General features: G+C 46.0%; 1 protein-coding gene across 3 annotated transcripts in view; it reads right to left on the bottom strand.

The window, feature by feature from the left end:
- HNRNPUL1 (heterogeneous nuclear ribonucleoprotein U like 1) overlaps positions 1-21,887 on the bottom strand; it is a 36,371-nt gene that overhangs the window by 13,232 nt on the left and 1,252 nt on the right. The window contains exons 1-10 of one of the 3 annotated variants that reach the window (XM_058280291.2): positions 21,040-21,631; positions 17,737-17,862; positions 15,538-15,691; positions 13,170-13,243; positions 11,528-11,667; positions 9,804-9,903; positions 7,369-7,481; positions 1,619-1,885; positions 261-383; positions 35-163 (exon numbers count right to left, since the gene is read on the bottom strand). In XM_058280291.2, the coding sequence (XP_058136274.1) occupies positions 35-163; positions 261-383; positions 1,619-1,885; positions 7,369-7,481; positions 9,804-9,903; positions 11,528-11,667; positions 13,170-13,243; positions 15,538-15,691; positions 17,737-17,862; positions 21,040-21,325 (1,512 nt within the window). In that variant the 5' untranslated portion in view covers positions 21,326-21,631. Of the gene's footprint in view, positions 1-34; positions 164-260; positions 384-1,618; positions 1,886-7,368; positions 7,482-9,803; positions 9,904-11,527; positions 11,668-13,169; positions 13,244-15,537; positions 15,692-17,736; positions 17,863-21,039; positions 21,632-21,887 lie in introns of those variants that run through there. The other 2 variants (XM_058280293.2, XM_058280292.2) reach the window with 2 other exon arrangements.

Genomic DNA, 21,887 nt, shown 5'->3' with positions numbered 1-21,887 from the left:
TCTCCTGAGAACATGATGATCACCAATTAAGTACCTGATCTAGGATATAGTTGCGTTTCTTGCGGGCAGCAATCTGGATGAGGCGGTTGAGGCACTGTGTGGCCTGCTGGATCAGGACATCCCAGCGGCCAGCATAGTTCCGTTGCCGGCGTAGGCCCATCACCTGTGGGCGTAAGGTGGTGAGCAATGGGTGGTCCTGGTTGCAGAGCAGCCGTCAAGGGATGCTGGGAGGTAGCTAAGAGATGAAAGGTTGTCCTTACCCGCATCTTATCCATGATGGCATTGGTGCCCAGGATGTTGTACTTCTTGGAGGGGTTGGAGGCTGCATGTTTGATGGCCCATGTGGTCTTGCCAGCAGCAGGCAGGCCTACCATCATCAGAATCTAGAAGAACAGGATGGGGAAGGGGTGCTGTGTCCCAGCATGGCACCATCTTAACTCACTGGTGACCATGGGGATGACCATGAACCTCATGGATGCTTCTGGAAAATGGAAGTGAGAACAGCATCTCCTTCAGAGTGTTGCTGTCAGGATTCAAAGAGATAAGGCTGGTCAGGTTTAGATTAGGGCCTGGCACGGGGTGAGCTCTCAAACAAGCATGGCATCATTAGCATTTAATTTTTCATTCAGGCAGGATTAAGTGGCCTCAGGCAGATAGGGGAAGGCCCAGGAAGGCTGTGCACTGGCACTCGCCCACTCCATGGGTGGGGAACAAGAAGTTTAAAACTTTTCTGGATTCTGAGATGGGAACAGAGATGCACGCAGGACAAGCATCTTATCAGTACACTTTGAACCGCAAACACTAGATGTAACTTAAATGCCCAATATCACAGGAATGATTAGATTTTGTGAGGCCCATTAAAAATGATGTTCAAAAAGAGGTTTTCACACTGTGGTATAAAACTCATACAAGGTTTAGTGAAAAAGCAGGATATCAAAATGCTGGCAACTAAGACCTCAACGAAAATAAGTGTGTATAAAACACATAAACACCAAGCTTAGGAAAAAGAATAGGATAAACTTCAAACGTTGAAAGTAAATTTATCTGCAGATGCAGAATTATGGGAGATTTTAAAATTTTCCTATTTCTTAATTCTCTAGAATAAATCAAATTATTTCTGTATCAGAAAAACAGTTCCTAGAGCCAAACATCCCAAAGGCCAATTCTCTTTTTCATTCTTAGCCGGCCCTCTAATTCTAGAGGGGGGTTGGGTAGAAAGTTGGAATTACCGAACCTCTTTTAAAAACACTCGGTGGCAGAGGACACTCACCAGGAAGTGCCAACATGTCCTTTTTGGGTGTGAAGAAAGGCTTCCCATATTCTGGCCCTCACTGAAGGAGCAGTGTGGTGTGGTTACTTCCTTTTGGAAGCTTTTTAAGGTTTAGACATCTTACTTTATCCCCACCCTCTCTGGCTAAGCCACACCAACCTCCCTCACCTCACCTCACACTCAGAGGAGATTTTCAAGTCTGACTTCAAACTGTTAGGAGTCAGAAGAAGCAATTAGCCCTGAGGTTACATATACAGCGAGTCTGTACTTCTTTCACCACACTCAACTACCTTGTTTCTCTAGAGGGACAGCCACCAAGCCACCAATTAGTCTTACAGCTTCACTCACCTCACACTCTGACTTGCTCTTTGGTCCGATGGTGCCCCGGATGCGCTCATTAAGGGGAAGGTGCTGGATGAAGGTGAAGCCTGGGAGGACAGAACAGTAGGGCTCTGCCCTCTGCCCAAAGTTGAATTCCACTGCACAATTCTTCACCAGGACATGAGGGTAGAGGGCCTGACCCCCTAAGGCTTCCTTCTGGATTCGGAAGGCAATGCCCATCCACTTCCCATTCTTGGTAAAGGAAAGCTCCACGTCATTCCCACATTCAAAGTCCTAGGGAAAAATTCCAAAACAGACAATAATTGCCAGTGCTTAGCTTAACGTCCTGGGAGCCACAAGAAGTAGATGCAGGAAGTGAAAATACAGCCAATTTTCCTGACGTTAAGTGTACCTCCTCCACTCCCCTCAACATGCAGATAAGGTAGGCAGTACTAGGGAACAGCTCAGAGACATATCAGCTCAAAGCCCTTCTTGCCCCAAACCCTGCAAGCTAGTAGCTTGGGAAGAGAAGATATGAAGTAATTTCAGGAAGCTCCCAACATCTGCGTCTTGTGCCCAGCCTGAGACAATGATGAAGAAAAACGCAATCCTGCTCTGTCATCAAAACCAACAAGGGCTGCCTGTGAGGATAACAGATGAAAGGGATGGCACTGCAGGGCCTTTTTAAATCTCGAGTGCAGCTCTACAAATACATTCATTTACTCAACACATGTTCCCTGGGTTCCCACTTGTCCTGGGGCACCCATCTGCTGTGGTGATTTGGGCCTGACAGAGCTCAAGGACCAGAGAGAAACCATAGGACAGTCCTTATCATAACTTAGCAGAGACACTTGCTCATTCCTGTATAGGTGTTTTTCTGAGTTATAAATAAAGACTGTCCTTCTCTGGTTTAAACTAAATCCTAAACAATGAGAGCTTAGGGAAGGAGATGTGGCTCAAGCAACTGAGCTCCTGTCTACTACACGGGAGGTCCTGGGTTCAGTTCCTAGTGCCTCTTAAAGAAGATGAGCAAGACAGTGAGGTGACACGATAGGCCGGCACGGCAAGCTGATGCAACAAGAGACACATGGAGGAAAACATAATGAGAGACACAAAAAAGCAGGGAGCAGAAGTGGCTCAAAGTGTTTAGGTGCTTCTCTCGCATATGAGAGATCCTGGGTTCAGTTCCTGGGGCCTCCTAAAAGGAATATGAGCACACAAGGAATAGACACAGCAAGTGAAATGGAGGAGTGGGGAGAAATAAATAAAAAAAATAAATATTGAAAAAAAAAAAAAAGCTTGAGAGTTTACGCTAAATCCTAAACAATAAGGAGAAATAGCTGAGTTTGGGGTGGGAAGAGAATGTTTTATATAAAGAGGGGTGCTATGTGTGAGAACACAGGGTTAGAACAGATGAAATGTGAACGATGAGAGGGAAGTACTTTCAGGTACAGCTGTAGTGCCTGGCTTATATCCACTTTCTTGACAACTATTCATTGAGTTCCTAACAGGCAGCTGAAGTTTAGTGGTTAAAACCCTGCTTAAACTTTTATCACTTACTAGCTATGAGGCCTTGGGTAAATTATTTTATCTTCAGTTTTCTTATCAATAAGGGGGGTATGGGGGAGTGGATGTAGCTCAAGTGGTTGAGTGCCTGCTTCCCATGTATGGTTTCAATAGGGTACTTCCTGAAAATGGGAGGGTGGTAGTGATGGGAACATGCTACACTCATAGGGGTGTGTTCTAAGGATGAAGTGGGTTGGTACATTTAATCTGCAGTAAGCACTAAATGAATGAAGCTCCTATTTGCCAGATGCCAGTCACTGGAGTTAGAGGCTGGGGATGAAGTAGTGGGGAAGAAACATGGTCCCTGTCCCTAGCCTGTGGAGGGCTCTCTAAGTCACCTCAGAAGTTTGAACCTCATGCTGCTGACAGAGTAGAGCCTGATTTCTTTTTGAATAGAGTTGCCTGGACAAAACTGTGTTTCAGAAAGAGCAATCTGGCTGCAGAGAAGAGGTATATGATTAAGGGAGACTCAAACTTGGGATCGGAGAGCAGGCTGAAACAAAGTAGGAGGTCCAGTTTCTAACATAAAGGTACAAGATGTGACATCTGAAATTGGAAGAACACCCTGGGACTCGCCCCTCAAGCGGAGAAAGCACCCTCTTTCTCGGAGCTTCCTCACCATCCTCCTCAGTGTTCACAGGGCACAGCTCTGCACCAGTCCATCTCTAAGCATACACGGGGGCCCAGACCATACACAGCAGACACGCAACATTTGTCAGACCAAATCCTCACCCAGTCTCTGTGCCACAGTCCCCAGTAAGTCCTCCCACCTAAACAAGAGGTTCCCACTACTTGAACTTCCTTAGAGCCACAATCTTCACAGCAGGAACTTAGCATATTGTAAATAAACCGTCACCTTCAAATAACCAAGTGCGCGTGGTCATGCCATTCCTGCTAAAACACTCCTATGCTTCTGTGGGGCCTACATAAGATCTAACCTCTTTAGCCTGGCATTATTCAGAGCACATCACGATGTGGCCCTCACCCATTTTTGTAGCCTCATCTCTTATACAACCTGGAATGCTCTCCTAGACTGCAAGTGTTACACCTCTTATATTATACTGAAATGGGTGATACTGTTCTGTCCAGTAAGTTGCTTTGTCCTTTTTGTTTTGAGACTGTGAGAACTCGAGATCTGACCAAGTGATATAAACGTCTTCCTGTCTGGTTCCTGACTCTGGCCACTGATTTCACCCCTCCCCCAAACTTCACCCTCAGCCTTTTAAAAGTTATAGCATCCTTTGAAAAAAAGAAGTTGCACAGAGAATCTTGAAAACAGAAGTAGAGACGAACTGACTGAAGCAGTAATAGTCAAGGCCTGAAGCTCCATTCCACCACACACCCACAGAACCTCATGCTTTGACAGTCTGGAAAACACTGTCACACAGTGTGATGAATGTTAAATTGTGGCAACCTCTTTGGAGTGCAGTGTTAGCAATAGCTTTCAAAATTTTAAAGTACAGGGGAGCGGATATAGCTCAAGTGGTTGAGCACCTGCTTCCCAAGTACAAGGTCCTGAGTTCAATTCCCAGCCCTGGCATCTCAAAACAAACAAATGAACAAAATAACACAACACCCACTTAAAAATTTAAGTACAATTTAAGTACACCTTTGACTCTGAAGTTATACTTCTAGGAATAATTACTAGTGAAAGTCCTTTAAGAACACAAAGTTATACGTGCAAAATGCTCATTCAGCACTGTTAAATGTGCTTCAGTGGGGGAGTGGGAGTGGCTAAATTGTACAGGCGATCCATGTATGGGGACACAAAAAAGATCCCCATGGTATTCTGGCAAGTGGCAGAAAGACTAGCTGTCAAGGCAGCATTGTCCACTCCAGCACACAACTTTCAGGTCCCCCAGCAGGTTGTTAAATTAAATTAGGGTACACTGATGCCTTCATCAGAATACTATAAAGCCACTAAATAAAAATGCCAGAAACTAACCAATGTCTACTAATGGGGCACTGGTTCCTATATAAAAATTACAGTACATCCACACCATGACTACAAATTATATAAAAGAAGAAACTCTCTAAAGTAATACAAAAACAATCTGATATATAGCAAGCAAAAAAGATACAGAAGAACACATATACTATGCTATTTTTTGTGTAAAAGAAAAAAATCATTTTCAAAAACCTTTTTCCTTGTATTTAGATAAAAGAAGCCATGTAAGGACACCTAAGAAACAAGTACAGTGGGATTCATGTTTGGAGGAGGCTGTGTGTGTGAAAAATGGAAGGAGGTCGGATCTTTTTAATATTTCTTGGTACTTTTTGAAGCCATAATTTATTAACTACTAAAATATCATTTTTAAATGAGTGTTACCGCTATAATATTTGTGTGGATAGTTGGCCAAGATCTATTGCAAAATGGAAAAAAACACAAGGTTGGGGCAGTTGATAGAGTATGAGCATAGTTCTGTTTTGTTTTTAAAAGCAAACATGCTATTAAAAAAGATGAGGTCATGAAAGACAAAGAAAGGGTTAGAAATTCTTCCAGATTAAAGGAGAATGAACCAGAAACAAAAATTACTCTAGGAAATATTGTTCGGACAACTGATGAAATTTAAATGTCGACTGTGAACTAGATAATATTATTACATCCATGTTAAATTTGATAAAAGGAGTGTGGTTAACAAAATAGCTTTGTTCTTAAAAAATACACATTGAAGTATTAAAGAATAAAAGGGGAAGCGGGGGGGGGGGGGCGGCGGCGGGGTGTCTCAAGCAGTTGGGCACCCGCCTACCAAATGTGTGTGTGTGTGTGTGTGTGTGTGTGTGTCCCAGGTTCAGTTTCTGGTGCCTCCTAAAGAGGATGAACAAGACAGAGCTGGCATGACGGGCTGGCACGGTGAGCTAATGCAATGAAGAGATGCAATGAGGAAACACAATGAGAGACACAATAAGCAGGGAGCGGAGGTGGCTCAAGTGATTGTGCCTCCCTGCCACAAGAGGTCCTAGATTCGGTTCCCATGCCTGCTAAAAAAAACCCCAAAAATAAGAACACAACGAACAGACAGGTGCAAACAATGAGGAGGGGGGAGGAAAGGTTAAAGGAAAAAGGAAAGTATTTTTTAAAAATAAAAGAATAAAGGGACAAAATGTATGCAATCTCTCAAATGGGTGAAAAAGAAATTGTATATGCACACACATATACACAGATAACAATAAGCAAATGTGATATATATTAGAATTTGGATAAAAGTCTATGAGAATTCTTATTTTCTATTCTTTCAAGTCTTCTCTAAGTTTGAAACTATTTCAAAGTAAACTTAAAAAAAAAAAAAGAAAAAGAAAAAGGAGGACGTATATATTAAAATGAGAAGAAAGAGAACAAGACCAAGAAGAATCATCTGTCTGGGTAGCACTCCCTCCAAACATCCCTCATAACTCCTAATGATAGAAGTACTAATATAAACTCAACACTCGCTACATGCCAGGAATTTTCTAAATGCTTTTAATGGATTAACTTAATGTCTTGATACAAAGCCCTGAGGTAGGCGCAAAGATGATCCCCGTTTCACAAGTTGAGATGGAAATACAGGGAGAGTAAGTTGCCATGAGTGGAGGAGCAGGACTGGATCCAGGGAGTCTGGCCCCAGAGCCAACAGCCATATTCCACAGCACAGTGTTGTTGCGGCTCTCTGGGATGGGAAATTTAGCAGCAGTTCAGGTGCCCTCTATCTTGTTCTGTGCTGTACCTGCCCCCACTACCCTCCCCAAAGGTTGTACTCTTGAGGAAGCCTCAAGAAACCAACATGAGAAGGAGGGTGACATTTTGGGATGAAATGACACCAAGGTGGGGCAGAAGCCACTACCACTATCTTCAAGAGCAGACAGATATGCTATTCTCAGGCTGAGAAAGAAAAGAAATTCCTGGGTTTGTTTAGAAAAACTAACTCTGGTATCCAGAAATCCAAGCAGGCTGTGCATACCTGATGTGCCCAAATCTCTTCAGGATGCCACCTGACAGCTTTGCACAGATGACCAGAGTGTGTAGAGTGGGAGAATTTTGCACAAAAATGACTAAGCAAATACTCTTGCCTGTCAAGAGAGACAAAGAGGTATGGCAAGAGTAGATAGATCTGGGGAAGAGAGAGGAGAGGGTATTCTGAAAGAAAAGAAAAGAAAAAAGACAAAGTCTGCAGGCCACCCCTGACAGGACCAACACCTGGTTTTGCCAACTCCCACAGGCTGCCAACACTCACCACAAAGCAGCCAATCACATCATTCTCTGCAAACTTGTCTCCATAGTTTTCAAAGCGGCTATTGGTGGACTTCTTCCCAGTGCCTCCATAGCCATAGGAGAAAGGCTCTTCTCCTGACAGAAGAAATAGGCAAAGGCAGGTTAAATCTACAATGTTCTCCATGGCCTCTGGCTACCACATATTTTAAAGTGTAAAAAAAAAAAAAAGTCCTTTTTTTGGCTAGATTTAATAACTAGATACCTTTTTTTGGAGGGGTAGAAGGTTCCACTGAAAGGAAACCCTGTGTTAAGCAGAACTCCCCAGGCTTAGGTGTTAAGTCTGAGTATTGTTCTACACAGAAAGGGACAATCTACTTAAAAACAAAAACAAAAAAAACACAAAGAGCGGAGCTGGGACAAAAGATGGTTTTATGCTAGGATGCATATTCCTGTAACACCTAATAGTCGGTCACGTCTATTCATGTCATCAACTGCCAGTGGACTTTTTTGTGGTAACCAATAAAGGGGCTGGGTTTTGCTTCTGGAGACCATGAGGACTGACCCCTGGGTTATACAGTTCCTTGGTCAGGAACCCAAGGAGCACCCTGCCAAAAAAGCAGGGGCCGACAAACTGTACACCCCTTTAGACCTAATAATTCGACTTTTAAGAATTAGTATTGAGTCAGACAATTACACACAAAGATGGTGGCTCAAGTGTTTTATATTAAAAAACTGCAATCAACTTAAATGATATGCAAAAGGAAACTTGTTAAACTAAATAATACAAATGGATAAAAAATGGAAAACAAGGTAGTAATTAAAAAGGTGAATGTATTCACAAAAAATATGCCCTAATATATATATGTATATATAATTAGTTTTATTGAAATGTATTCATGAACTATACAATCCCCATGACAGATTTTTTTGCCTTTTTAGGAGGTACTGGGGATTGAACCTAGGACCTCATACATGGGAAGCAGATGCTCAACTACTAAGCTACACCCCCCCCACCCCCTCAATGAGAGCTAGATTTCCTGTTTGCTTGGTTTTGTCTTTAGAAGGAACTGGGGATCGAACCCAGGACCTTGTACATGGGAACAGGCGCTCAACCACTTGAAATACATCCACTCCCCCCACAATATATTAAGAAGGAAATAACACTACAGGCATGACCCAGTTTGAGAAAACACAAAAAAACAGAAGACTATGGATGAAAATGTTAATATTAGTTATCTCTGGGCTGCAGGTTTAAAAGGGCGTGGCAACTCGATATTATGAATTCCAAAAAAGAAATACAGTGTATGTTTGTAAACCGGTCTGTTCAAAGTTTTACATTTACTTCATTAAGTTAAGACTAGGGCTTTGATTCGACCACTTCATTAGGGTAACTCAGTTACATCCCCGCCCCTTTGGGGGGCTATTTAAATGGACACTCACTGACGGGGAACACAGAAGATACATGGGAATAGAGAGCTCCACAGACACAGCAGAGGAAAGAACTTGATCCTGGGGCCCTGGAAAGAGATGAGTCATTCGCCTGGTAGTCTGCAGCTGAAGAGACCAGAGACCTGAGCAGCTAAGAAGGCATGGAAAGAAACGAGTCCCCCAGCCTACAGCTGAGATCAGAAGCCGGTTGGGCCCATGGAGCCTTGAGAGAGGGAAGGCTGAACCCTCGCAGATATCACCCACCGTCTTGCTTCAATGCGTGGCAAGAGATTTTGGTGAGAAAAGTAATCTTAAGCTGGACTCTTTAGGGCCTTGTAACGGTAAGCTTTTACTCCAAATATATACCCTTTAAAAAGCCGATTTCTGGTACTTTGCATCAGCACCCTCTTTGGCTAATGAATATAGAGGGATTTTAATTTTTCCCTATGTGGCCTGAATTTTTACAAGCAGCACATGTTATTTTCATAATCAGAATGTTTACTATATAATCAAGGTAGACGGCCTCAACGTTGGCCATTGAAATCAGTTACCCAGGGTCAGGGACCACTGAGGTCTGGGGTTCTAAGATAATTCAAAACTTTGGAAGCTTTCTGATAAATCTACCTCCACCAAAGCAGGACCCGGCACTCCCACGGGTCTCTGCTTACCCTTCTGCCCTGGGTTATGCTCTGGACAGAGAATCTCAGACAGACCTTAATGGGGCTTGTGGAACTTATTTTGAGCATGGTTTGAAGGCATGAGACAACTTTTCTCAGAAAGGGAATAATTTTCTAAAGAGTGCTTTGGCCCTTCTCCCTAACAGATAAAGGGTTAGAATCAATTCTTCCTAGAAAGATTAAATAACCACGGTCCTATCAATTGAATCAAGTATATCTCAAGACATGCAGTGGCATACACCTGATCCTTGTGCCTGCTCTCCAAGTAGGCTCTGTTCCATGTAGATCCCTGAGAAGGCAAGGATAAGGGCAATTACTTTATTCTCTGGACACTTAGCTGACTTCCCCTTACCTAGCTGTGTGCTGCAGGAGTCTAGAGACCAGCCGATGCGGACCACGTGGGGGTCAGGCTCTGTAGATGGAAGGTGCTTCACAGAGATTTCCTCGTTGATCTGGGGACAGACGGTAAGAGAGCTCAAGATTCCCCAGTAGTTGGTGGGTTTTGAGGCAGTAGAAGAGGGAAGCATGGCAGGCATTCAAAAGTAGCAATGCTGAGCTACTGGGGAAGAGGCCATAAGTGTTCAAGCTGCTTTTAAAGGTCTGTTGCACTGAAACTAGGACCTCTGAGAGGCTCTAGAGTGCAGGGGCCCCTGACACGAGTATTTAAAAATACAATTATTTTCTAATTTTAAGGCTTGCTGCAGGGTAAATAGGGACTCTTACAATATTTGGTAGGATAAACAGGTGCAATGTCTTTTGAGAGCAATCTAAGTTTCCATCAAAATTTCAAAAGCACATGGCTCTATAACCCAGCAATTCTACTTCTAGTTTATCCTACAGATTTCTTGCTATTGTATACACATATATGCATGCTTACACACACACACACACACACACAAGAATATCTGGTGCAGCATTGTGTTTATTTTTTAAAAATCAGAAACATTCATTAAAAAGACATTTGTTGGGGTTATAGTACATCCATGCAAAGAAAATATGGTACAGCAGTTAAAAAGAGTAAGGCTGAGCTAATGTACTCAAATGGACTATGTCCAAGATATAGTGTTAAATAAAAAGAAATAGAAAAAGAAAAAAGCCTTCTAACTCAACCTCTATGCTGCCTAATAACTACATCTGACTATACTGCTTTGTGGCCTTTAGCAAGCTACCACTGATTTTAAGACGTACATTTTTCACATCTCTGAAATCAAGAAACATCTTAAAATTGATATGACGGGAAAGCCTTGTGTCACTTTAATTGGCAGTGTGTTTCTGAGTGATGCATAAAATAACGTGCAACTTATGAGGTCTTAGTTGATAAAACACAATAAACTATCTCAGTTTCTACCTCTGGAAAACAGGAACAGCAGTACCTATTTCACATAGTATTGTGAAGATTAATGAAGATAATGTAAAGAGTCTTCCACAGTATCCTATTTGTATAAGTGCTCTAAAAATATCAGCCAATGCAAATAAGTTTGGATATACAGAAGATACACAAGAAATTGTCAATATCTAAGTTACCTCTGGGGAGTAGAGGACTGGAAAGTAATTAAAATAACTTTTGCTTTTTTAACGTATACTCTTATGTGCCACATGAACTTTTATTAAACATGAATATGTATTATTTTTAGGAACATAACTTGCCATGGAAATGTGGAAAGGGGATGGCAGCGGACAGTCTAAGTAAACAGGATGACCTTTCATTGCCTTGCTCTCACTCTGGTCTCCCTTTAATTGGTGATGCCTGAATCTACTCTTTACAGTTCACTTTTTTCCAAGCAACTCCTATTCCCAGTCTTATATCAAACACATCACCTCTATACTGGTTGGCCAAACCTGGGCCAAATGTCACCAAGAAAAAATGTGCTTGACAGGTTGGTCTGCTTTTCTGATACAGTATTTAACAGCAATATAGTTCTTTTGAGTTGATTATACTTTTTGTTTGGACACAAAATCTATGCACAAACCTACTTTTTTTTGCAGCTATGGCTCCAACTGAGGTAGCTGGTGACAAGGCTATTCCAACAAATGGCCCAGTTTTCCATCCCGATCCCCTTTGTTGCTCCTACTCACCTTCATCTCAAAGCATACACGGCCTCTTTTGACCCCATAGCTGGCACGAGCTCCTGACCACAGATAAGCAAAGCCCTCAATTGTGAGTGGGTAGCCACTACTCCGGTCTCGGGCAACTTTGAAGTGGAGATCACAGTTGTCTGTGGAAGAAAAAGCCTGAGGTTGACTGGTGTTTGAAAAATCCCAAGACAGGTAAGGGCAAAGAGTAGTTCCCCAAGAACACGAGCTGGCACATTGTGGGGGCAGTTTCACAAGACACCAGCCATTTCCCCAAACCATTCAAAATTTGAGTAGAAAGGCTTGGAGCTAGGGCAAATTGGCTTTCACCAAATCAAGTCATTCCACACAGAAAGAAGAATTCTTCACCTGACTAGGGTCCAAGATTGGGTTTCAGGGGAATCCCTAGAAATTGTACACAAATACATTCGATGGGTATGAATAGTTGTCAGGGAGAGGGTCCACATCCTCACCAGTTTCAAGGGATTTTAGAATACAAAAAAAGGCTGATTGCCATTACCATACACTAACCATATCGAATGCTAACTCTATTAGTCTGGGAGTGAAGCCAGACTCCTGTTCCAAGACTCCTGTTCCAACAGCTGTATAAGTAGCTGACCCTGATACATACTACCCCAGCTGCTACTGCCCAGGTGTACTCCAGGTATCTACATCTTGTTGGCCTATGACTCTCCTACTAAGAATACGTTCTTCTCACCCTTCAAGGATCTAGCCACACCTCCAAAAAAAGCCCTTCCTGATCATCTGGCTTTCTCTAATCACCACATGGACTGTACATTTGGCATTTGATCAGATGTTACCTCCCAAACCTCTGCCACCCCATACTTTGAGAAACGTTTAGCTTTACTCTGGGCAGATCTTGTCTATGAGACCTTGTGAGGGAAAGGACTGTGCACGAGATGCCTTCCTCTCTTCTACAGTAGAAAGCCATTTTTCTATAAACATGAGCTACATGAAGAAAGAGATGAATGAATTTCTGCTAATCTGTTCTATCAAGCACATAGCTGGCTGTGCTTCTGATTTTGGTGATCTGACGGGAGGGGGGAGGGGGGAGAAGATGCAGATAGGACCTCTACAATCATTTCCCTAAGTGTTTAAGATGCTCAGTCAAGGTGAAAGCCACTGATCCAAGGGAAAGAAAACTGAACTGGAAGACAGAGCAGAGCAGGTCAATTTACTGCCTCAGAGGAGAAAGCAGCATAGCATTGGTTTCTAGGAATGTGAGCAGCTGATGGAAACTGGGGAACTGGTCATCAAAGAGTTGTTTCCCTAGGAGCACTCACCTTCCTTTCCTGATTAAATGACAGCCCTCCCCCCCCCGTCCCCGGCCCACGTATGCAAAGGGCTAGTCAGGGTTTTCCAAACTGCTCTTGCAACCATTTTCTTGGGAGACTCACTGAAAACCCTCTGAAGTATTGGGTAAGATTATTCCTCTCTCTCAGAGAAGTAGAATAACTTGCCCATGGTAGAGCTGGGCATCGGTCTTTAGTCTCCAAACCGAAGCCTTTGCTCCAGAACTATGCTGCTCCGCACATCAGCAATGACCCCAGCTATAGGAAAGTCAAGGCACGATTTCCCTATTCTGACTGGAAGGCAGAATCAGAGGAACAGTCCCAGGACTCACATGTGTCAATGGCAACAAGGGTGTCATCAAAGTCATCTTCATCCTCTTCAGCAGGAGGCTGAGGAGAGCGGCCCCTGTATTGGAAAGAGATGCTAAGTCACATGGAGAATATCTGGATGATCAAAGAAGGGAAATGAAGGTCCTGCTGGAATTTACAAGGAACTTCCAGACTGCTTCCTGGTAATTTCCTCCCATAGAGGTTAGCTAAAGAACCCTGGAACCCTACACACTTGCATTTTCATGAAAGCCCTATTAAGTCCTAGGATGGGGACAGGAGTGAGAGGGCATGCTCTGCTGAAGAGGTGGCAACAGAATTACTTAGGGAGCTTTTTCAAAAAAGGATTCCTCTCCCACCCCCCAAGATCTGATCTATGCCCTCTGAATCCTAAGAATTGTCTCCACACTAAACTTTCTTACCGATGGGAGGCTGTATTATCCCAAAGGGTGCAGGGACAGGAAGGGATGAATATGCAAGAGTCCTAGATAATCTAACCACACTCTCTCACGATAAACCCTGGTAATTAAAATGTCCATATACCAGGCATTTTAAGGTTCTGCATCTAAAAGAACTGAAATGACCCATTTTTTTTTTTAGTCTTTTATTCAAAAGTGTCCTCAATTACAAATTGAGATTCATCTTCCTACCCAAACACTGAAAAAGGGGCTAGGCTAAAATACCGCTGCTGGCTTAAGGAATAAAGGAGAGGAACAGAAGGATAGGGGTCTAATACCTGGGGTCCTGCCCAGTGGTGAAGGCCACATCTGGGACAGTCTGGATGGTCCCAGTCTACTGTGTGCACAGGTCAGGTACTGTGCCAACCCAGTTGCTGGCCTTCCCCCTAGAAGGTGGGCTTCCTCTAAAGGAGTGCCCTTCTGGACCTGCCAGCCCAGAGCGAGCACAGAGCCTGGCACAAAGGAGGATCATCATATGATAAATCTATCTCAGGTAGCCTTCCCTGCCGGTACTGACTCAGTGTTCTTCCTTCTCTGCTCTCCATTGGCAAGTAGCTCCTAGGCTTCTGCTCTGTGAAAAGCAGTGGGAGAAACCCATGTGAGGTGGGTTCCATGTCCTAACTTTAGTCACAGCCTGTGAGACATAAGCCCTATCTTAAACCAGGCAGGGAATAAAAATGTGTCAGATAAGTAGCCCAGACAAGGGGCCATTCTTAGTTTCCATGATTGGAAAAGATTTCACATAGGAGAGAAAGAGGGAGGGGTTGGATTGGGCCTGGGGGAAACGAGTAGGGTTCATCAGGAAAAGGAAAAGGGAAATGACCAGAGCAGAGGCCACTCCCTCCTGGGAGCTCCTGACACTCACACGCAACTTGGCTACTCATACCACAGGTTACTTGTGTTATGCCGTGTGTCTTAGCCCTTGTTATCAGAAACAATGGAGGGTAACACCCACTGTCTAAGTCATCTCTGTACCCCATATCCAGCCCAAGGTTTGGTGCCTTGTGAAAATACTGTGAGTGCTAACTGAATGAATGAGTGGATGGATGGAGGGAGAGGGCGTGCTTGGGAGTAGGGTGGGGAAACAGACTTATTTTTCATTTGAGGGATACCAACCAGCCGTTAACAGGACACTACACAGGGTGGCAGAGGCAGTGGGGTGACTAATACGGCAGGCTGGCATCTCCTAAGGGAAAGATGAAGGTGTTTGAACTTTATCCTGTAGGTAATGGGAACAGAGGAAGTGAGGAAGGGATCAAAAGTTTAGGAAAGGGGAAACGGACTTTGGCCCAGTGGTTAGGGCGTCCGTCTACCATATGGGAGGTCCGCGGTTCAAACCCCGGGCCTCCTTGACCCGTGTGGAGCTGGCCATGCGCGGTGCTGATGCGCGCAAGGAGTGCCGTGCCACGCAAGGGTGTCCCCCGCGTGGGGGAGCCCCACGCGCAAGGAGTGCGCCCGTGAGGAAAAGCCGCCCAGCGTGAAAAGAAAGTGCAGCCTGCCGAGGAATGGCGCCGCCCACACTTCCCGTGCCGCTGACGACAACAGAAGCGGACAAAGAAACAAGACGCAGCAAATAGACACCGAGAACAGCCAACCAGGGGAGGGGGGGAGTTAAATAAATAAATAAATCTTTAAAAAAAAAAAAAAAAAAGTTTAGGAAAGTTGAATCTGGCAATAATTACAGGAAAGACTGGACCACAAAGGACCCCAGTAGGCATGGGCTATGGACAGAGATTGAGTGGAACAAGCTGCACACACACACACACACACACACGTACCTCCGTCCCCGGACACACACACACACACAAGTACCTCCGTCCCCGGACGGACACACACAGACACACAGACACACAGACACACACAGACACACAGACACACACAGACACACAGACACACAGACACACACACACACTACCTCCTGTCCTCTCGGTGCTCAAAGTACCCCCGTCCCCGGTTTTCTTCATAAGGCCTCTTGCGACTCTGGAATTGCTGTCTGTCTGGCCTGGGTTGAGATGCATCAGGGGAAATGAAGCTGGTGGGTGCTTCCTGCTTCATCTCTGTCTTCACTTCTACCTCAGGACAAATGGAGATGGTCAAGACACTCGGAAACTCCTCAGATATCATCTTCCCGGTCCCCTTTACTTCAGGAGATGTTGGCAGGATCCTAACTACAGTGGGCTGGGCACAGTGTACTGGTCACAAACCTGGGCTCAATGGAAGCCTGTTGACCAAGCCAAGAAAGCTGTACTGGAAAATAAGGCTGGGGAAAGAGTAGCCAGGGATACCCAGTCAGGCACATCAGCCCTGATAGTCGGAGGACAGATGTCAGTCAGAAGACTCTCTGGCTTCATTATGTGGTGGGTGGGACTGCGGCACCAAACGAAGACAAGTTCTAATGGGGCCTATGAAAGTGAGATGGCTGCCTCTGGCTGATTTGCATCAAGGCCCCATGAAGGCTAGCAGCCACCTTGGCCTGGACTTAGTGGGAAAGAGCTCTAGAAGCCTTCTAAGATCCTTTTGAGCTCTAAGATGCCACAATCCTAGATTTTCTAATTTTTCCTCCCAAAGACTCTCCCATCTCAATTCTTACAATCAGTATGGCAAAGAAGCAGCTCACTTCACTCCATCCCCATTGACTTTAATCAATCTACCACGAAGCTCAGAATCACCCCAGAAAGAAAAGTTTGCAATTAAGCCACCCCAGAGGTGTAATGACCTCATTAGGTCACACCACAAATAGAGGTCAGAATGGGATAACATGCTGTGGCAAGTCCCACTCTCAGGCAGGCTCCAAGAATCTGTGCCCAACCAAGGTAACTCATGGATTTCCGCCTAGCCTCGTTTCTCCTAAAGTGCCTTTCCACAATGCTGTGGATCACCCATCTACTCGTTTCTGCATTCAATCAAAGACCACCTTGGATCACTCACTGGCTTGGCATGCAGACCAAATGTCTCAGACAAGGCTCCTACTTCTCCAGGGCAAAGATTGTGCTCCCCTATCTTTAAGAGACCTGCCATGGTTTCCAGCATAGGGCTGGGCTCACAAGAGGCCCCTGACAAATATCTGTTGATAATGGCACAGAAAATACTCTCGGACCAAATGATCCCATAGGTCTCAAAGTGCCTGACACAAATCTGCAGTTTAACCTACATTTATTATTGTCCTGAGCCACCCACAAGAAATGTCTGGGGATTTCACTTTGTGGATCAAACAGCATAGAATTAGAATCAACTAGGTTCACTAGAAAAGATACTGGGGCCACAAAAGTGAAAGGCCCACGAGACTGGGAGTCAGTCCTGACTCCATCATTATTCAAAAGGAGAACCCAGCTTTCCCAACAGTAAAACACAAATAATGCAGAAGGCTGCTTATTAACAAAAGCCACTGACCAGTGTCTTGAGCTCTGGTCCCAGCTCTGCCATTAGACAAACTCCCTACCCCATCTGTAAAATGGGGAGGCGAGAAGAGAGCTGGATTACACCTGCATTCCCAAACTTGGAACACTGTTCTGCAAAGAGGTATTTAAATGTGTGGGAAACTTTAGGTTAAAACAAAACGATACAGGATATTTTCTTCTAATGACGGACTTCTCAGAGCATTTAATGCTCTAATGAATACAGCAAATCACCAAGAGGTGGTATAGCATGTGCTGCATTTTCACATTTTCCAGATTCATCTGACTAAAGAAGCCTTTTCTGTGGAGCATTTAATAATGTCTCCTGGCACAATATTCTTCAGAACATGGTGTGGGAAATTCTAGAGTAGATTCAGAAGGTCCCTTCTAGCTTCTACATTCTAAGATTCTAAATGAGACTCAAGTATTGGCCTCGAGGCCTAAACTACTCCAGAGTGTTGAGAATAGCATCTGAAAATAGATAACTGGAAGACTCCACTTGGGCGCATTTTTCCAAAAACAAACAAACAAATAAACAAACAAACGAAAACAAAACCCAAAAATAAAAAGAACCTTGCTGGAGTAACAAAGTTTAGATGAATTGGCCAAAAGGAATATGCAAAGGCTCTCTGGGAAGACAGGTTTTGGGGTAGAGGGCAAGAGTCCCATGTAGATCCTGTATCCCTCCATAAGAGATGAACCCTCATGCTCTTTCCTACCGGGGCGATAGGCCTGCTGCTGGGGCTCCATTTCCAGTGGTCTCCTCTCGTAGCTTGACTCGTTCTCTTGCTTGATGACCTGGGTCTCATAAAATTGGTTCTGCCTGATAATATTGTCCATGGCATCTTAAAATAAAAAACAGCCAGTTAGAAAGGTGCTTTTAGAGGACTCTGGGACTAATGTGGCTTTTTTTAACGCCACACAACACCATTCCTACTGGAGAGAGTCAGCTTGCCAGAGGTCAGTGTCTGACAACACCTTCAGATAGAAATCTATCTGGAAAGCCAGTGGTCCAAACTGCTTGAGAACCTGTTCCCTTGCCCCTCAAAAGGTTGCTGATGCTATCTGTGACTGGGTTCTACAGATCCCCAATATAAAAAAAACAGCTGAAGCAGAACTACTCTGTTTGAAGTGAGGATATGCAAGGGTTAGAAAAGGGCTCCAGCTTGACCTTTCCCTTTGAAGTTTCTCTTCTGGGGTAGGAGGCAATGCTACACACATCCAGGACTCTATGGAGCAGTTTAAAAACCACCAGCCTTACCTATTCTCTAACATCATGTAATACTTACGAAAATGCCTTTAGAGGACAACCTTGTGTTCTTTCTGAACACAAACCCACTCTGCCCAGCCCCCTTCACTATTCTTACCTGTATAGCCAGTCCTTTTTAAGAACCTCTTCTACTCTGCAATAGCTGCCAAACATAAGGGTAACCATACTCAACTGATACGAGAAACTGGGGGAGGACGGAAAGGACCTATGATGAAAACAGGGACTGTGACAATAATGGCCTTCAGACACAAGAGGGATAATCCTGAACTATCTGGAGTTAGGCTGGAAGGTTCTGGCAAGGAGTTGGGGAGTTCAGGAAGAGTTCAAATGAAGAGTAGAAGTAACAAAAATATGAACGATTCCTGGAATGTGTATTATACAGACCCCAGGATATGGCTGAAGGAATAAAGTGAGCTGGACCCCTGCCCCACTGAAGGCTTCAGTTTAGTGAGAGAGACATACCACATACCCCCTCCCAAATTTTGTGGTTGTGATAAGGACTACAAAGGGGAAGTGTCAGGTGTTATGCCAGGGACCTAAAAAGTGACAGGTGGCACTGGCTAAAAAGACACTAGGCAATAACTCAGTGATAGAACGGAAAAGACAACTCCTGGGTTGACATAACACATGTAAAAGCCCAGAGATGGGACTAAACCAGAGTACCAAACCAGAAACTTCCCATAAGGAGGAGAACCTTGCAGACAAACCCAGAGAGAACATCAGAAACCTCAGCAGGGCAGGGCCCAGGCTCTCTACCCCAGGGGCAGAATCTCTGTTTGGTGCCTCCAGGGCCCTGCTAGTGGCTGTGCCGGGAGTACTGAGGCAGAACCGCAGGGAAGGAGAGACTATTCTGCCACCCGCTAACCAACTATGTTCCTTCTCAGAGGACAGACACATCTGGGCAAAACTAGGTGCAGCCCAAAGGGAGGAAAGCTGCAAGTCACGTGGTTTGCTACAGGTCTGTTTACCAGGCTTAAGGAAGGACTGGGTGGGGGGCAAGAGTGGAGTTCAGAAGATTTTGTTGTGGGGGCAGGGGAGAAAGGAAGAAATTGAACATCTTAATTAAAACGCAGGGGGCCCTTTCAAACCATTCTGCTTTTTCCAGGCCGTAAACACAGTGCTCTTCTCCCCACAAAGCCTTGCACCCCTCTTCCATCTTTCTTGTGCTCAGAGGCAGTCTCACTTTGAAAAGCTTCTACTCTGGAGTTCTCTTTCTCTCTAAAACATACCCCTTGCTAATACCAGTGCTAAGCCCCGACATATACGATCTCATTGGTAACAACTCTGACAAGGGACTACTATCATCTCTATTTTACAGACCTCTCAGAGCTGAAGGATTTGCCCAAATCAGGGAACCAGATCTGAAACCCGCCTGTCTGAGTATCTAGACTGAGACCTTAGCCCCAAGCCCCAGGGTGCCCTCTTTTCAGAGAAACCACAAACTATGAACACTAGAAATCCTTCCACTTATTTCTGGGCCTTGACAATCTTCCATCCCCACTCCTGCTAAAAATCCACCCTTTTCTAACTCCAGATTCACTCCCGCCCACAACAGGGTCTCCTTTTCTTAAATAACCCCAGGCCCACCCTAGTCCCTCACATTCCAAGTCATACCTCCTGGCTGATGCTAAGGTTCCCTGCTATACCCAGAGGTCCCCCACTCCTTGGGCACACAAACAATTGCTTCAAGGGACCCAGGTGCCCGTCAGACAGGTGCTCAGCCCCAGAAAACACTGCCCCCCACTCCACCAGGAGATTCCCCAGGCAAGTAATCACGTTTTCCTTCCCCTTCCACATCCTATACATTTCCCTTCTCCCCCATTCACACACATTTGCTAGGCCAGCGACATTCTCCTGTGCTGGACACAGGGATCCTCTGTCCCCAGATACTCCATTGACTTCAAACTCCAACTACCTGTTATCTCTCCCTACCCCCAATTACCTGGGTTGCCTAATCATTAACCTGAAGCTATTTAGCTATAGTCTGGGACCTCGTCTGTCCTCACTGTCCCAGCTCCAGGCCCTCAAGTCCCTTGTTCAGGGGTACACCATCCCTTCCCCACCAGCCTCTGGAACCCAAGGTTCTCTATACCTCCCTTAGCAGCCAACCTAAAGGTCCCCCTCTCAGTACCGAATGCCTAAGTTGCTCCTGCCTCCAGGCTGGCCTTCTAGCCCCGAATCTGAGACTTCCAGGCCAATCAGCCTCGAGAGATGCAGGTCTCCCACACTCCCTAAATGCGCCCCAGCCCACACACAGTCCATTTGACCCTCCATCTCTCCAACCTATCCCAGCACCCCATGTAGCTGCAAACTCTTCTATCCTCAAACTCTCCTAGTACTGGAAAGCTGGTTATTCCTTCTCTAACCTTGGAAACACGACTCCCAATCTCCAGTCCCACACGCTGGGCCAGCACAGCTCCAAACTCTGGGGCCATCACTAACGAGACCTCACATGGAGAACCTTAGTCTTTTGACTTCCCGCGATTTCCGGTCTCCGGGCCCTGGCACCCCCGATCCTCCTCATTTCCGAAACCGGGAGCCCCCCACTCCCAGGATCTCCCTTGCCCTGAAAGCCAAGATCCACCCTCCGACATCCCGAGACCCTTGTCCCCACATCCTTTTCAGCGGCGGGTAGGAGGATCCCCCGACCCTCAGATCATCTCTCCAGCCTCAGGGACCGGACTCCCGCGTCCCTAAGCCCTTTTCTCGGCCCGGACTCCTCGGCCCCGGCCCTCGCCCCGCGCACTCTCACAATGTCCGTCCGGGCCCGAGTAGCCGCCAGGCTCCGGGTGCGGCTGCAGCCCGGGCGGCGGTGGCTGCGCGGTCCCCTCCAGCTCGGAGCCCCCCTCGGTCTCGACCTCCTCGTTGTTGTGCCCGGGTTCGTCGTCGGCCTCGAGCTCCCGCTCGTCGTCGGGCTCCTCGGCCTCCAGCGCCGCCTGTAGCCGCTCAGCGAGCTCGGCCTTGAGGCCGCGAGTGTCCAGGCCGCGGCGCTGCAGCTCCTCGCGAAGTTCGTTCACCTTCAGACGGCGCACATCCATGGCCCGGGCCCCCGGGGCGGCCCCCGAGCCCGGCCCGGCCTCCCAGGGCTCTGTCCCCCTTAAACCTTTCCTGTCAGGAGGCGAAGGGGGAAAAGGGGGGGCCACTCCAATGGCGGCGGCGGCTCAAAATGGCCGCCGCCGCCACCTCCCCCCTCTTCCGTGGCGCCGTACGATGCAACACTGGTGCCAATTGGCCACCGCACGGGACAACGGGCGCGGGCCCGGAAACCCAGCCAATCAGACCGCGGCTTTCAAAAGAACGGCAATGAGAAGATCTAGGAGCTACCGGGGAGGAAGCGTTGGTCTACGTAGATGTAGCGGCCGGGGCGGAGGGCGGGAAAAGGCGGAAGGCGGAGCGCGCGGTGATTGGGTAGCGCCCGCGCGCCCGCTACCTTAGGATCAAATGAGGGAAAGGGAGTAAAGACTTGGACCAGTGGGCAATACGATCTCAGAACGAGCGCCCCACCCTCCAAAGCCTTTCCTGCGCAGTTCTTTCATTAACCTAATGTCTCTGTAACACACATCCTGATTGGTCTAGATCTCCCGCCCCTTGAGGTGGCCA

The sequence above is a fragment of the Dasypus novemcinctus genome, chromosome 18 (genome assembly GCF_030445035.2).
Source record: "Dasypus novemcinctus isolate mDasNov1 chromosome 18, mDasNov1.1.hap2, whole genome shotgun sequence".
NCBI lineage: Eukaryota > Metazoa > Chordata > Mammalia > Cingulata > Dasypodidae > Dasypus > Dasypus novemcinctus.
Note: the sequence above shows the minus strand (reverse complement) of the source record. Positions and strands in the feature narration are given on the sequence as shown.